This window comes from Schistocerca cancellata, chromosome 5 (genome assembly GCF_023864275.1).
Source record: "Schistocerca cancellata isolate TAMUIC-IGC-003103 chromosome 5, iqSchCanc2.1, whole genome shotgun sequence".
NCBI classification, from domain to species: domain Eukaryota; kingdom Metazoa; phylum Arthropoda; class Insecta; order Orthoptera; family Acrididae; genus Schistocerca; species Schistocerca cancellata.
Genome location: NC_064630.1, coordinates 92,117,246 through 92,135,012, shown reverse-complemented (window position 1 = coordinate 92,135,012; position 17,767 = coordinate 92,117,246). Strand labels below are relative to the sequence as shown.

The following is a 17,767-nucleotide window of genomic DNA, read 5'->3' as shown; positions in this document are numbered from 1 at the left end:
AGTTGGCTCACGTAATACAAGAACTAGATATTTCAGAGGGCACACGCGTTCCGACACGGGAGGAGGGATTTAGAACTACGGAAAAGCAATAACACAGGGTATTTTGGAGATTTTGAAAGGAGTTGGCAAGGTGGAGCGAATATTGAGATGGAACCGCCGACACGACGTAACAATGACCGATTTGCGACTCGGCGTCACGATGACTTTGACTATAAGGTCTTCATCACAACGCGTAAATTTAAAACATTCAAGAATTCCAGTAATGATATACATCCACGAGCTTGGGTCCATCAATTTTCTCATTGTTTTCCTCCTAACTGGTCATTAGAGCACAGATTAGAATTTATGTGTGACTATCTAGAAAATGAACCAGCTGTAAGAATGAGACCGATTATTCGCGACTGTCACAGTGAAGGAGATTTCTATCACGCCTTCCTTTCTGCATATTGGTCTCAGACTACTCAAGATCTAGTAAAAGACAGCATTATAATGATTAAACATTTCGAACAGTCTGAATTTTCCAGTCCTGTAAAATATTTTGAAGATATGTTGCATAAAAATCAGTATATGTCTAAGCCGTACAGCCCCTCGGAACTGATCCGCATTTGTTTAGTTAAATCGCCTGAACATTTAAAACATTATTTTGGTAGGTCGATGCGAAGATGGCATTGAAGCTTTTCAGGGACTGTTGCAAGAACTGGAAATCGACTCAGACACTCGCATGATGCGAAAACAGGAAAATAATAATTACAGGTCACATCCGTCACAATTCCGTGACGACAGAAATAATAACCGAACACGACAAGGCTATTATTATAACGCAAATCGTGACCAAAACAAACACCATCCGTATGACAACCGTTGGCAGAATAACAATAGTTACAGGGAAAGATCACCTCTCCGTGGTAATGAATATGACAGAGATAACCGTACAAACAGGCAGTATAGGAACCGGAAAAACTTTTATCAAGGAAGACAAAATAACTTCATAAGCAACGGTCCATCTGGCAATTACGATTCCGGGAGAAATTCTCCACAATGTGATCGACAAGAAAGAAATTACAGAAATTACCGACATGGCGACAGAAGCTGTAATCATGGCGACAGACCTGAATTTAATAGAACTGGCGTGATTCAAACAGGGCAGGGCCCTATCGATAAGGTGAAATTGTAAAAGTTAGATCTCCAAATCCCAGTACCGATGCGCGACAACTGAGAGAAAACAGACATTGACTCACACCGAAGGCAGCCACAAATCGTACCTATGAAACCGACGACGTACTGGTATGAATATCAATTAAGACAGTAATTTTACGAGTCCACTTTTATGGAGAACAGACGACACAGTCTTATTGCGTGTACATTTTGCTTGTTGGTTACGCGATTACGTCACGACTTTAGGACTCACATTCTTGAAACATATACTGCTAATGAGGTTTTACTGCAACATTTTGGTTTATTTGAAAAGACATTTTTATTTAAAGTACTTCCTGAGAAGTCATAGACAACACACTGTTTGGTTTGTTTGACAGCTGCATGATTGTACTGCTATGCTACTAATGAGTGACACAAGTTTCATTATTGCTTTTGCGCTGTATCTGCTTTATGTCTGCACAGTTTTTCTACGTTCCTCTGGAAAGTAAAACATGTTTTGGTTATGACTTTTGTGGTATAGCTACAATGAGACAGGTATTTTTCGTAACACAACATTATATTACAGTACAGTACTTTCAAGGTCACGGTAATGTACATAATAACTACGACATTTATACGCATAGCTCTTTACTTTACTATATGACAAAGGTAACTACAATGATTTTTGGAGAACTTTGCTTATGGACGACGGTAACTACGACACTTGGCACATTCTTACCGTTAAGCAATAACAGAAATTATCTTACAGCAAGAACTATAGTTTAAGGCTACATGACACACATTTGAGTGATTACCTTTTGTACTTGGAACATTTTTTTAAGAAATATTTTTTAACTACTGTGATACAGAGAAGGTTTTCGGCAATACATTTCTTTCCACAATTTAAACCTGTAACATCTGAGGGTATAATTACATTATCTCTCATGGGGGTACACCCACTTTGTGTACTATGTGTGTGCCAAGCGCAAGGAGCCATAGCTAATATGGTATTTGCTTATACAATTTTACACATTGGTACCATATTTCTCTAACACAGAATTACACAGCTATCTGGTCATTTTAATGAGATAAACGAACATTTACTATGTCGGTGACACATGCCTGTGTAATTACAAAGTTTGATTACTTCACATTTAGGAAATTGTACTTTGTCTGTACTTTGTGAACTGCTCATATACTTTTGGAATCATTGTGATACTGTGAGAGACCTGAGTGATGTATATTGTATGGGATCATGATTTTTGAAGTACGTTTGAGGTAGATGACACTATTGAAACGAGCAAGAGAGCAGTTTTTTTAAGGTTTTGAGATTACTGGAGGAAGCTATGACGATTTTGAGATTTGATTGATGTGTTATGATGATGTTATTATGACAACAATGTGTATTATGATGTTGAGATATGGTTATGATCGATAAGGTGATGCTATATAAGGAATATATTTATGGTATGTGTTTATTATGATGAAATATATGTATATGTGTAGTGAGACAATGAATAATGAGTAGTGGTTAGGGACTCTGGTTTGTGAAAAAGAATGTTGGAAACCAAGAATAGAACTTTAAGAGTTTGAGATGTGAGTATATATGTGAGTGTGAGTACCACAACGCTGACGGAAATTTTTGGACACTGTTAATGATGAGATTTCGTTTCTAAACACTTCTACTGCAAGTTTTCAACCTGTGAAATTTTTTTTTATTGGTATGAAGCTGTTCTTGTAGCTCAAACTGCTGTCATAAAAATTTCAGCAAGTGTGTATGTGACCTTGACATAACGCTGCGCCCAGCTGTGTGTTGCCACTTTGAAATATATCTATTTTTGTGTGGACTTTTTAAATTTCCTTGTGGCGCTTCAGCAACTCTGACGCTTGCTGCACTCCCACAAGTGCTCGCATAGCTGCAGAAAAGAGAGGCCCTTGACCTCACTATTGATATTTCTTTGCACAATGCACCACAAACACGACACACTATTACTTGGGAACATATGATTACACTCTGGAGCTCATACTTTGTGCTACTTACTGAAATGCTTATTAAGTGATGAGAAATATTCTTACATCTACACACCTGATTATGTTCAAATGTGTGTGAAATCTTATGAGACTTCACTGCTAAGGTCATAAGTCCCTAATCTTACACACTACTTAACCTAAATTATCCTAAGGACAAACACACACACACCCATGCCCGAGGGAGGACTCGAACATCCGCCGGGACTAGCCGCACAGTCTATGCCTGCAGCGCCCTAGACCGCTCGGCTAATCCCGCATGGCACATCTGATTATGACAAGTATCTTTCTATGGAAGTTGAGATAATTTTTACTGACTTATGAAATGCCACATAGTTATTGAATGATGTTTTTATGCTTTGATTTGTACATATTTGCTTATTTTATTTGATATCTACTTTCTAGATGCGCTGCAACATTGGTTTTATAAAATAAAAAAATGTAATACATATCTAATGTATACACTTTCTGTCAACAGATCTATTAAATAATAATTCTATGATCTATATTCTGAAAAAAAAGAGCATTTGGAAAGGAAAGTAGCATAAGAAGCAGCAGGGATTTGAACAGGAATTGCATACATAATTTTTTTTCATGGACTTGGTAATTTGTTTTGTAGAATATGTTGTTGCCTTTAATGTAATATATTTTTTTCTGCTTGTGCTTTCTCATTTTTAGGTATAAGATTTTGCATTTGCTCCTGCTATGTCAGGCATTGTCCTACTGAATTTTGCCTTATATTACTATGATAAGCCAGTTTTACCACTGATTTATTTCTTTTTTTTTGTTTGCTGCATGTTGCTTTATGTTAGCTGCAATGTTGCATTTGCTGTGCTAATTTAAATATAGTGTTGTTAGCTTTGCCACTTTGCATTTTGTCATTCTTGTTTGTGTTAATTGTTTTGTGCTGCTGCATTGCCTTGTTCTCTAGCTCAGTAGATTGAAGTTAATTTAAGAGGGGATATGCTATATAATGAGTTATGATGAGTTGGGAAGAAATGCATTGAGAAGCTATATGAAAAAGGTTTGGCCAAAGAGTATTGTACAATGAGGAATAATTATTTTGAAAGAGGAAATGAACAGATGTAAGAAGGAAATAGTGACAACACGTTTAGCTAGGATTTTCTTGGAAACAAATGATGAGGAAACAAATGATGAGGTAAGAAAGATATGAAAGTATAAATACAGATAGATAGGACTTTATTTGTGGGAACAAATGTTGAAATAAGTAGGAAGATCTCCGAGAATAACTGCAGTACTAAATGTTACACTGAAAACAAACCCTGTCCTTTCCTGTTGTGTTCTTCTGCTATATGTTTATGTGTACCCTTGTGTGTTTGTGTTCTTCCTGTATAAGTGTGTTTACCTGATTAGATAAATTTGGTGGAATTTTTTTTATTCTAATACTAAGCTGTCTTCACTATGAAGAGGAATACTGTTATCCTCAAAACTAACCTGTTTTTACTTTGGAAACATGTTCAGTCATTATTTATTCTATTATGTTTTCTTTTAATGCTCATGTGTTAAGTTAATGTTTCTAAGAGTTTTCTAATTTTTTCATTTATTTACTTATGTCATAATTCCCATAACACTCATGTATGTTCATTTCTGACTTTTTTTTGTAAAGCCAGTATTCCTACAAAGTTATCTGTATTATCTTGTTTTTGACTGTAATGATGTTTTCTGCACCTTTGTAATTGTATTCTTATGCTGTAAAATTGTAATTGTATAGACACCAGTTCTTCAAGTTAAGTAAATAGTAGGGATTTATTTTACTGAGTATTTCTGATGGTCATAGTATATGTATAAAATGTCAGAGGTTATATGACTGTGTTAGTGCTTGCACGTGTGTTGATATTTCAACAAGGGACTGGTTAACAGCATTGCAGGCTCTAAGGGTATTGCAAAAAGTTGGTGAGTGCACGAATGATGGTTTATGGAATTGCTATATTATCCACAAGACTCTTCAATTGTGACTATGCACCTGCGCAGTCACAACAGATGGCTGCTCGCCATCTCTTCAAGGACTACAGTGGGTCTGAACCTTTGGTGGCCCACTACTACTGTAATCTCTAGAAGGACTACAATGGGTCTGCACCTTTGGTGGCCCATTACTACCATAATTTCTACAAGGCATACTGTGAGTCTGCTCTGTAGTGACCTACCTACCAATATTCTTCAAGACTTCGACTCACTATGCTGTGGGTTTGCTCTGTTGTGGCCTGTTACCAGTCTTCATGTCAAGAGTCAGCACTGTGTTTCCGTTGGGAGGACAACTCTACTTGTTCAAGACTGCGTCAAGGTCCACTACTTGTGTGTGCATTTTCTTTTATTGCTCAGAATTTGTCCATAAAACTGTTATATCTATTCTACTGATGAATGATTAGGACTGTCTTTAGGGACTGTGAGGACAATTTATGTTTTTGACCAACAGAAATTACTAATTGTGTGAATTTGATCTATTTGATATTGTTGATACGAAAAAAGTTTAACGAATTAGTCTTGGCCACTGCCCAAACTATCCTATAAAATTTTTTGAGAGGAGCAGGGGGGCTATGTAAGTAGGCTGTTTATGTGTTTGTATGTTGGCAGTGCTATGTAGCGCTCTGCATTAATAACTCTGACAGCGCTGTGTTCACTCTGTCAGGGACTCTGTGGCTGGTCAGACTAGCAGTTTGAGGAAAACAGCCAGCAGTTGTGATGGAAGTTGGGAGTGAGTAGACAGCAGTGATGGAGGTTTTAGGTCAATAATTAGCAGTGTTGGAGGTTTTGCGTATTAGCACGAGTGGACGGTCTGAATGTGTATCCGTCACGAAGGTTTATGATATTACTGATGATTATATAATTTTTTTGAACTGCTTGTCACATGATTTAGGCAAAATCTGCTAAATATGTTGTTTGCTCTGCAACAAAATCTTTCCTTTGCTAACCACACGCCTATTAGTAGTTAGAGCCTACAGTAGTTTGAATCTTTTATTTATCTGGCATTATTGGTATTTGCTGCATTGCTATAGTTCGTGTAATGATTTTCTGTGAAGTAAGTGACTTATGATTTGTATGGGTTATTGTTAGGATTTCTTCTCATTCAGGACCATTCTTTTGAGTTAATTTTAAAGCAGTCAGATCTCGTTACCGTTGAATATCGTAAGTAATTAATGAATAGGAAAAGTTTGAGTTCTGTTTGTCAGGGTAAATTCTGTAGGTAAGCGTTGAAATGATAAAATAGCAAATAGACAGTATAGTCAATTTCACTCAGCAGTTTAAGTAAAAATTTAATGAAGAATTTCAACTGCAGCTGCAGGGGCCGTGAAGCAACCTGCTAAGCACAGCCATCGTTCTGCTTTACGCTTCCTTCTAACCCAGTTTTCACCCCCACTGCCTCCCCTACTGCAGGTAGGTGGTTCTTACCCTTACACTATTTCATTGTCGTCAAGTTCTGAGCTGTGCTAAAAATTTCAAGTCACTAGCTCATCGGGAAGTTAGGTGAAACTGAGTAGCAAAACTTGTACTGAACAGACACACATAAGCAAGCGACCTAACAAAAACATGCTTAAATGGCCCAAGGTTTTGGGATGTTTCTCTTGGTTGTCAGGCAAATATTGGAAGTGGAAATCGCTTCCCAAACATTCACAACTGGGGAATCTCTTATCCTACTCCAGTCTACTGCGATCTTCTTCTTTTCCTTCCTAGCCTTATCCCGTTACTACTCGGAGTCGGCATGTTAATTCGAATTTGGCAATGTTAGTGGTCCCAGGGGACGTAATTTGTGTATCCCATCCGTCTGTGTCTAGTATTATCTCATGTGCAAATGTAAGAACGTTTTCTAAATGTTTGTGAATAGTGTAACCGAGTTGGGGCAGCCCAGTATTCAGCTAGGCGAATGTGGGAAACCAGCACACGGGCCCTCGTGGTTGCCCCGCCTCGCGGATTTGGTCCGGGGCTGGCGCGCCTCCCCGTGTCCCGGAAACGGGCGTTTCAACGCGCTCGGCTACCGCAGTGGGTTCCCAGCCCACTGGGATGTTTGGGTGAACACAACAAAGTTCTGCAACAGCGTACTCAGTTCTCATGAGTAGTGAATGAAACATGTAAAAGTAAGTAGAAGAAGTTCCTGACTAAAACAGGCCACTAATCTAATAACTCACTCTATCTAGAGAATGAAAAGTAATGTAAGACCTACAGGGTGACAATTATCGAACTATATGAAATAAAATCTTCGTAACTTCTGAACGGTTTGCTTTAGGACGTTCAATCTGCATGATTGGTCGCGGGACGTGACGGAAATTAGTATGCGCATGCGCACGAGTCTTGTTATTGCCGGCCACTTGCACATGAAAATGTCATGGTACAGTGCCAGAGCCTGAGCCTACAATGCGAACAATAACAGACCAACTGTGGCTCAAAGGAAGTTTGCTACCGAATTAAAACTGAAGACAAGCGGTCCGCGTGTGCTTACAATCATGGATTTGGTTCGCAACTTTGAGAGAACTTGTAATGTTCGTGATGACGGTGTTGGCAATGTCGGTTGCCCAAAAAGGGTGAAAACGCCTGAGAACACCAAGAAGACACGCGCTGTGTTTCAAACCAGCCCCAGGAAATCGATCAGACGAGCTGCACAACAGGTGAGAATCAACCGGGAGACACTGCGACGAATTGTTATTCAAGACCTGCATCTCTTCCCATACAGCCGGCCGGGGTGGCCGAGCGGTTCTAGGCGCTACAGTCTGGAACCGCGTGACCGCTACGGTCGCAGGTTCGAATCATGCCTCGGGCATGAATGTGTGTGATGTCCTTAGGTTAGTTAGGTTTAAGTAGTTCTAAGTTCTAGCGGATGATGACCTCAGAAGTTAAGTCCCATAGTGCTCAGAGTCATTCTTCCCATACAAAATTCAAACCCATCAGACATTAAGCCCCAGGGCCATGGAACAGCTGTTATGTTTCACCAACACTATTGTTCACAGAATTGACGAGCAGGACTTTGATGTAAATATGGTTTGGTTTAGGGACGAAGCCCACTTTCATTTGGATGGGTTCATCAATAAGCAAAATCAGCGCATTTGAGGGACTGAGAATCTGCATTTCGCGATCGAGAAGTCCCATCACCGTCAACGGGTGACTGTGTGACGTGCAACGCCCATATTCCTTGATGGTACGGCGACTACCGAACTATCTGAAGTTTTTGGAAGGTGATTTCATCCACATTATCCAAAGTGACTCTGATTTCGAAATATATGGTTCATGCAAGACGGAGCTCTACTCCATCGAAGCAGGAGAGTGTTTCGTGTCCTGGAGGAGCACTTTGGGGACCGCATTCTGGCTCTAGGGTACCCAGAGGCCACAGGAATGGGCCTCAAGTGGCCGTCATATTCACAAGATCTGAACACATGCGACTACTTTTTGTATGACTACATTAAAGACAAGGCGTACAGCAATAACCCCAAAAGCATTGCTAAGCTCAAAAGAACCATTCAGGAGGTCATCGACAGCATCAGTGTTCCGACACTTCAGCGGGTCGTGCGGAATTTCGCTACTCGTCTGCGCCATATCATTGCCAGTGTTGTAAGGCACATAGAACATGTCATACCTTAATCCAAATGTCTGCAGTGTTGTTTAAATGTTGAATAAAGCGTGCACGCCGTGGTATGTAACTAATTTACCTTTTTTCATAAAGTTTATCATTTGTCACTCAGCATGTGTACGTAAGTTTTGTCCGGTAATGTGTTACGATATTCGAGGTTTTGTTCACTTGAACTGTGTACAGCTCGGGTGTTACTCAGTGCCCATTCTCTGATTTCAATTTTTTGTCACCTGACTTCTTGTTAATATGTTTATTGTTCCACAATGAATGATAGTTAAGTACGTATCTGTGAATGATAGTATTTGTGCGTCTGTGTGCAAGTTGTCTGTTTATGTCCCAGATAGTAGCGACGCGATAACACGTTGAGGTAGGCGCGAAGTCACTTTCAAATTTGATCATTTCTCCCCTCTGAGAGCGACTATTTTGTTCTAGCTGATTCGCTACTCCTAAAGTCGTACGTTGTTCATTATATGACACTGCAGAATTGTAGCGATCGCCTTTGCAATGCAAGAAAACACTGCATCAACCTGGGTGCTGATACGTTCTGACTTCTGCGTCTCACTGAACAGAACAAACTGACTTTCACAATATTATAGCTTTCGGAATGTTTTTCAGTCGATCCCTAGAAAATAAGTTGGTGAAACATTTCGCTCCGTCACATTGCAGGTTCGCAGTAAACTGATCATTATTCATTGTTCGTCACAGTTGTTTACGATGGGGTGCTTTATGGGTAATTGTAAAATCTTGAAGAATCTTCCAAGAAATTCTTAATTTACACTTTTTTTAGTATACGTCCGGTTTCAAAATCTATCATTTATTTTTGTCGTATGACAATGTGTGGATGTGTCTTAAAGTCTTTGTTTTGATAGCAGTCATTTACAGTCTGGATAATATGAACATGTGGCTGAGTTATGTCCTGATGTAGATATTGGCGTGGATCATTTGTACGGATGTCCAGCGCAGGCGCCCATGAAGCATATTTATGGTCGAATATCTGTTGTCAACGACTGACAGACGATTGTGTATATTTGAAAAAGGAATAATATATTTCGAACGACTCATGCTTTGAGAAAGAGTAAATAAAATAGCTGCTGGCAGGAAAGAAAGTTTTCCACACTCAGTATAGTGATAACAATCCGAAATTAATTGACCAACCGCTCGTAGTTTTAAGATTTTACATCTGAAAATGAGCCCAATAGATATTTTACGTTTATCGTATTTTAGTTAATACAGCGCTGTAAATAAATTAATATTCATTAACTTGGAAGTGAGGTCATGTGTCCCTCCGTTAATGAGTAAATGCCGCTTACTGACAAAGTAGGAATATTTCTCATTGACGCGGGACAGAATTTTTTCTGCCAACTTTTATTGCCTCCTAAGTCACACAACTTTCTGTTACTTAACCTTTGAAAAGAACTGTTCAAACTTTCATGTGCTTCGATTTTCATCTGTAGCAATAGCAGTATTCACCACTGATATTATTAATAAATAAACGTAAAAAACAGGAAAAATATGTGTAACGTAAATGTTTCTGTCTTGGTAGAAAAAAAAAAAGACTGCATTACGGCGAAGTTATGGGACATGTCGAGAAGCAGGCGACAAGCCCAAAATGCAATGCTCACTTTATAAATAATTATACTCTGTGCACTACAGAGTAGTAGTATCTATGGAGAGCGGCAGAACAGGCTTCGTTTTGCAACTACTCATTGCTTCGTAACCGCATCCGTAGCCTAGGTCGCCAACGCATGCCTGTGCGGTGGCGATCGTGTTAAACGTAGGCCGGTTCGAATCTTGGAAGTGGATTAAATTTTCAGTGCCAGTTTTTATCTGGCTTAGGGGTTCTGATGATCATTCTTTGCCCCGAAGTCCTAGACTAAATTCCAAACCGTTCGCAGTGTTTCACGATTTGATACTATGTGATACTGTTGGTGGTGATTCGTCCGTAGGATGGGAACGTTAAGTTGGCGGGCTCCTTGGTGCTACTCGAAAGGAGAAGGCTACGTGCAGGCACTGGGTTGCACCCTCTCCCTTCTCTCGTGATCATCATCATCTTCATCACCACGATACAACACAAATATAACACTATACGCGCCTGCATTACAGTCACCCAAATATTACAAATACACATAAGGCACAACTCTCACATATCCGAAATGGAGGGAGGGAATGTACGCGGAGAAAGAATATTTTTCCGAAAGGGGTTTGAACCCACCCTGTGCGACATCCCAGCCAACAATGGCATACGACATTTTTCTGTTTGTTGCCTGCGAAGTCACGTGAATAATGGATGTCGCAAGGTTTGCCAGTAAGTGTACTGCGGGTTTTGAATGTCATTATTCGCTAGTACAGGTAGACCCTGTTCAAAAGTACCGTAGACTTTACACGCATTTTAATAATTTGCGTTCGGTATCCGAAGTGAATTTTGCTTAAGGCTTATAGGTGCAAAGGTTTTTTTAGTGGTATGGAGGAAGTGTCACGGGTCAGATCTCGTTAATTTTTTTGTTACAGGGAAAGAAGCGGTAGCCATCTTTGCTCTTTAGGTTTTCCACTGCGCTTTATGGTACTGCCGAGCCTGTTTTATTCAGTTATTCTGCGGCATATTGCGAAATGGCTTCCTGGTACGCCAAATTGAAACTGACTCATAACTCATCGAAATAGGAGCTATTACAACAGATAAGCCACTTATTCCACACTGAGATATTTTTGGGTGCGAAATTCTTCTGCTTTTACTTTCCGGTGCTATAGCTTAGCGAAGCAAAAATATTGCTCGTTCAGTGTCACTTTCCACGTCAGAGGTTCTAGTACTACTGTTCCCTATTGTGACAATTTACAAACAAGCACAATGGTTTGGAGGTCTGTATGAGGTTCAAACTGTCGTGTGTAATTCATATCTTCAGGTGAAATTTGCTCGAAGGCCGTATATAATTAGCTACCGCATTTACCCAGTACTTGTGCCACAAATATATGACCATAAAATCACGTAAGTTGGCTAAACATTATTAACTCTCGTATCACACTATTCCTCAGATTTATCCCCACATAAAGAGGCTTTTGTCGGTAAGATAACTGTAATTAGATGCTTGTGATTGTTCCCTAAAAAACAGTTTTCCTCCTTTAACGTATATTAGGTGTCCATCAGCAAACAGTGGTGCATATATGTAGTACTATCATTTATAGACACAGAGATCTATTGAGATTCCCATTTTCTTCCAAATTTTTTAAAATTTTCCAAAATTTTCTCTTTACATTTTGTAAAATGTCAGTGATAGAATGTATTCTTGACGAAATCCCTTGGTAACTTTAAATCTAGGTGAGAGAAAATTTTGGATTCTTTTATTCTTAGTGTAGAGTTTTCACACAGTTCCTGAATTGCTTAATGATAGGATTATTATTGGATGATTTTAAAGCCTTCTGCACACTGGCAATTAATGTAGGAGAAACAAATCAAAATTTGACACTAGAAAAAGGCATGGGAACGATTACACATGCTGAAGAGCACAAATATCTAGGAGTTAAAGCACACAATATAGTAAACAACATTAAGAAATTAATTCAACAATAAGTGCTGGATGGTCTACTATTGGAACATAAAATGGTATTTTATGGAATCACGGATTTGAAAAGAGACTCTTTAGACTGAGAAGTAGGTCCCTTTGCCTGTTTACTATCAGTTTATACTTAATAAATACTTGTTTACTTGATTTGTAATTTTTTTATTATTAGTTGCATGTGTGAACAAAGAAAGGCAACTTTCTTGAAGTGGTCTCTGCATTGCTTACAATACTTGAATTTACAAATTACACCTTAGTTAGATATTTGGTAACGCAGCACATAATTTATCGATTTGTACTATATCTCATGGCACTGTTCATCACAACAACGAAATGCATAAGTGAAATAAAAAAAATAAATTGCCGACCAGTTTGTCAGTTCTGGAGCATACAAGAATTTCGAAGTTATGTAGCACAAATAGTACTGAGCCAAGTCACTTTGTTCTTCCCCAGAAATCTAAAACAACCGATGTGGCTCATATGGGCGCAAAATTCGAAAGTATTTTATTTTGCATTCTAGTTATATTTCGTTGTCGTCATGTTATGACGCAAGAAGTGAAGTACAAGGATATTTGGCTGACGCATTCAGTCAGAAATAGTGGGACATCCAGTTACAAAAATGTGTGTGAATTTTTAAGGGACCAAACTGCTGAGGTCATTGGTCCCTAGACTTACTACTTAAACTAACTTATACTAAGAACAACGCACACATTCATGCCCGAGGGAGGACTCGAACCTCTGGCGGAAGGTGCTGTCTGTTACATGGCGCCTCAAACCGCACGGCCACTCTGGGACATCCAGTTCACCACTGGGTTTACTAAGTGCTGGTATATCGCTCACAACAAAATTATAGCACATTATGTTTAATTTACTACTACATAAATTCGAATATAATTTCTATATGTTTTCTTCAGGCCACCACAATGGAAATTTAATTCGCATTTCGAGTCTGTGCCGTGATCAGAAGGAGTCTGACAGAGAGACAAAATAGGTGCTGTAGCTCGGAAAAGAGCTTTGTCTGGCTACCGGCTGACCCCACCACACGACTACCTGTAACGTCAGTCACGTGGCTGTGTTAACCTATATACTCGTGTCGCCAATGAACTTAGAAATGCAGATGGCACTCACTCACCATAGACGTTGAGCCTGGCGGAATGAGAGGTCTTGCCGGCGCGGTTCTCTGCCGTGCACGTGTACTCGCCGCCGTCCTCCACCTGCACCTGGCTGATGTTCACGTGACTGATGACGTCACCGTGCACTGTCACATACTGCCCGATCACGAACCTGCAACACAGCACGCTCCGTCACTACAGAGCCAATCAGTGTCTACGGTACTGTATGGGGGGGGGGGGGGAAGAAGGGGGGGGCAAGCAGCTACGAATGAAATGTTGTATATGTCACTGTAATAATGGCGTAATTTGGAAGAAAAATAGAGGAGGCATCGGGGTCAGCATACTATTCTTCCAGCCCTTCTCAGAACCCCAGATGCTGCAACCCCTACTTCTCATTCAAACAGGTCCCCATAGCCTTGAAAAATAGAGGAGACATCGGGGTCAGCATACTATTCTTCCAGTCCTTCTCAGAACCCCAGATGTTGCAACCCCTACTTCTCATTCAAACAGGTCCCCATAGCCTTGCACGACTGACAAGAGGACCTTATTGATGGGTCCTCTTCGATGTTTTCATACCTATAGGATTTGAAGGTCATTGTCATCAATTTCCTAAAGCAACAAGGCATAATACTAAAAAGAGAAAAATCGCCTTGGATGTAAAGACTTCTCAGCACTTTCACTATTGTCATCAGAGCAGCGACAACAGCAACCGTTACGACATTGTCTCGAATGAAAAACAGCCCATAGTTGCATTAAATTATGTTTGTTCTAAAACTTGAACATGGTTTCTGCTATAATAATATAGCCTTCTTCAGAAGTCCTAAAAATGATCAAAATAACATCTAGGCCAATGATACAATCTACACATAAACTTCAAAATTAGGTAAGTGATAACATATTACTTACATACATACTAATAAATGAAAAATGTCTTAGCCCAGCAGCTGCGTGAAGACCAATAAAATAACTTCAACAGACATAAGCCTGTTTCGAACATAAGTAAGATTACATATGGCACCGTATGTCCTCCGGCACTACCACTGTTATACTGGGCGCACGGTTGTCAAATCTTATGCACCCCGCACAACATAGGTGTGGCTCACCACAGCCGCTGGGCTAGGACATTTTTAATTTATTAGTGTGTATGTAATTAATGTTATCACTTACCTAATTTTTAAGTTTATGTGTAGATTGTATCACTGGCCTAAATGTTACTCTGATCATTTTTAGGACTTCTGAAAAAGGCTATATTATTATAGAAGAAACCATAGTCAAGGTTTAAAATAAACATAATTTAGTGGAAGTGTGGGCTGTTTTTCATTCGAGACTTCTCAGCACTGTTAAATAAAAAACATCTCAGGCATTTTACGAGTAACAGAGCAGATGATCACTAACTTGCTTTTAATAAACATGTATTTATTACTAAAAAATTAATCTGTGACAATCGTTACAACTATGATGTATAATTACTCTAACTGAGACGTAAAACCAGTTTTAACACTCCATCAATATAGCAAAGGGAAAATATTCTGCAAGAAGAAATAAAAATCAATTTACGTTGCTTAAAAAAATTTGTGTTTTAGTGGATACAAATGTGTACTAGTCCACCAATTTTTCTTGTTTTCTAGATCTTGAAATTAATTCCTTACTTAAATCGTCAGATAAAAAGGATGTGTTGGTAGTGCTTGAGATTTGCATCAATATCTGCACAACGCTGTAATTTATTGTATTTCTGAACAATAAAACATTTTAGTAAGAAAAGTGGTTGCTGTACAGTTTTTGTAGTTGCAAACTCTCCAATCTAAATCTAGTTAGTTACCCCAATTGTTACTTTCACTTGAACTGTATATTTATTATGTGTGAAATAACAAATAAACAAATATTTAATCATACATTTTTTAATAAAGAAATAATCATTAACCACATGAAAGTAATTAAAATTTCATACAAAAATGTAAAATCATTTATATCAATAACATTGTTTACCTTTACTTACAATAATTTTTTTGTTTTATATTTTATGGTTCACATTTTTGTACCAAACTTTTTTTATTGGAAATACGCACATTTCGTGCAGTAATATTTATCTTTATTAAAGAATTGTGATTCAGTATTTGCTAATGAATGTTTCCATTCGATAATAAATATAGAATTCAACAAAAGTAAAAAAATAAAATTGTTAGTACTAGCATGATCTGAACCTGAAGCATGCGATTCCAAGACCTATGTGCCATGAATTCACTACTGGTGACTCTGTTACATTGTATGAATTTCTTGTGCTTGATTTCACTCAGAAATCTTTAAATATTCTAAGTCGATTTTTCCGAGTGTTATTGAGAATTGTGTTGCACTGCATTAGGAAACTGGTGTCTCAAACCTGACCTGCAAGTCCTATAAGTATGAAGGAAACTCAATAGATTCCCTTGTGACTGTGTCCTATTCCAATCTTCCCATGAAGGAAAAATTCTACTAGTAGTCCGCATGGCAATCAGTCTGGCTTACCATTCATCTTTTTTCCCTCTACATCCTTGATAAGTATTCCAGCAAACTCAGAGTCACAGTACAGCTCAACAGATTATCAAGCAGTAAGCAATTTAATGACATTTTGTCTAAAATTTACATGGTGAGGCCGTGGCTGTGTAAAATTAATGTAGGTTAATTCTTACAAAGAAGAAAACAACAACCAGCCACTATTTATTTACGTTGTATTTCATCGTTTGGAGGTTAGGTATTTTCACACAGGGCGCTTCTACACTGTTTTTCTACCCTAGGGCAACAACACACCAAAAATACTTCGTCACAGTGGAATATTAAAAATCGGAAACAAACGATAATGTAAAGTGTATCTTGAAAATCATGTGAACAGCCGTCTGATGATGAACTTACCAGTTCGAAACCGGTAACGGCGCTATTTACCTAAATAAATAGCAGTATTAATAGTGGCTGGTTGCTGTTTTCTCCTTTGTAAGAATTAACCTACATTAATTTAGTGACAGAAGCAATATTTCCAAGAATTTTTTTCACATGTTATGGGAAAACGATTTCTTCTTGTTTGATCACACCGGGCCTATTTATTCTGAAAGAAACCAAATTTTCCTCTTACGTGGAGATGAGTGGAAAATATTGGATATGATAAATTCAAGGAAAAAGTCAGCTAAGGCTGCGTAGCCTTGAGGAAGAAAATTTCTGTTTCAGAACTGTTAAAAACTGAGGTTTTTGTTTGATTAGGATAAAAACTGCACCATGACAAGAATACAGCAGTATTCCCATATATTTATCTTTCCGTTTATGATCGCATCGATTCACTGACATGTCAATTGGCATCCAAACAGTCAGAGCATTTACTTAGCAGTTAGTCTGGAGTTTTCTTCACCTCAGTACTGCTTTAGTTATGCTTTATCCGAATTATGCTTTCTTGCGAATTTTTGATTGTCTCTGTAAATTTAAGTGTAACAGCTCAAAAACTTCATTTGCATCGCTCGTAAATTTAAGGTTCACATAAATGATATTGGTAACAACTGAAACTTTTGTGAGCTGTATCGCGTATAAATCTGGTACACTTCCTAATAACATCGGAAAGATGGAACTCATGTATAAAACCTACGTGAAAAGTTAATAATGCCATCAGCTGATGAAGTGAACTGCACTGCGCTTCTGGCAATCCTCAGCTAGGACTGTTGATATTCTTAAAAGTATCACTAATCCAATACATAGATATTTAAAAAATATAATTATCGGCACATGATATATGTTAGTAGAAAAAATTATCCATCTACCTCCGGAAAAACTATCGACATACCAGCCAAAATAATATCGGCTGTACATTGTAAATATACTGCGTTTTAGAGCTGTATATTTAAGTACTGAATTAATATTAGATATTCTGTACATCAACAAGCTAGCAGCCTGATTATCCCCCTTAGGGCAAGAACTGGAAGGAAAACGATGCACATTCATGCTTGGTTCAAATGGTTCAAATGGCTCCGAGCACTATGGGACTTAACATCTGAGGTCATAAGTCCCCTAGAACTTAGAACTACTTAAACATAACTAGCCTCAGGACATCACACACATCCATGCCCGAGGCAGGATTCGAACCTGCGACCGTAGCGGTCGCGCGGCTCCAGACTGTAGCGCCTAGAACCGCTCGGCCACTCCGGCCGGCATTCATGCTTGTTGATAACCACTTCGCTAACAATGGTAATTGCATGTAAGTGGCAGAATAAAGTTCGGTTTCCTCACATCTCGGATTTGTGTGGAACACTTCATGTCGACTTCCCTGTTTTTTCATTTCTGCAAACGCCAGCGAACTAGTAGTTGTAGTGTCCAAAATTGTCTGGTGAAGTTAAACGTTGCAGTTTGTGTTG

General features: G+C 38.7%; 1 protein-coding gene across 1 annotated transcript in view; it reads right to left on the bottom strand.

The window, feature by feature from the left end:
- LOC126188380 (Down syndrome cell adhesion molecule-like protein Dscam2) overlaps positions 1-17,767 on the bottom strand; it is a 445,363-nt gene that overhangs the window by 265,437 nt on the left and 162,159 nt on the right. The window contains exon 4 of the mRNA XM_049929979.1: positions 13,421-13,572. Coding sequence (XP_049785936.1) covers positions 13,421-13,572 — 152 coding nt within the window. The remainder of the gene's footprint in view (positions 1-13,420; positions 13,573-17,767) is intronic.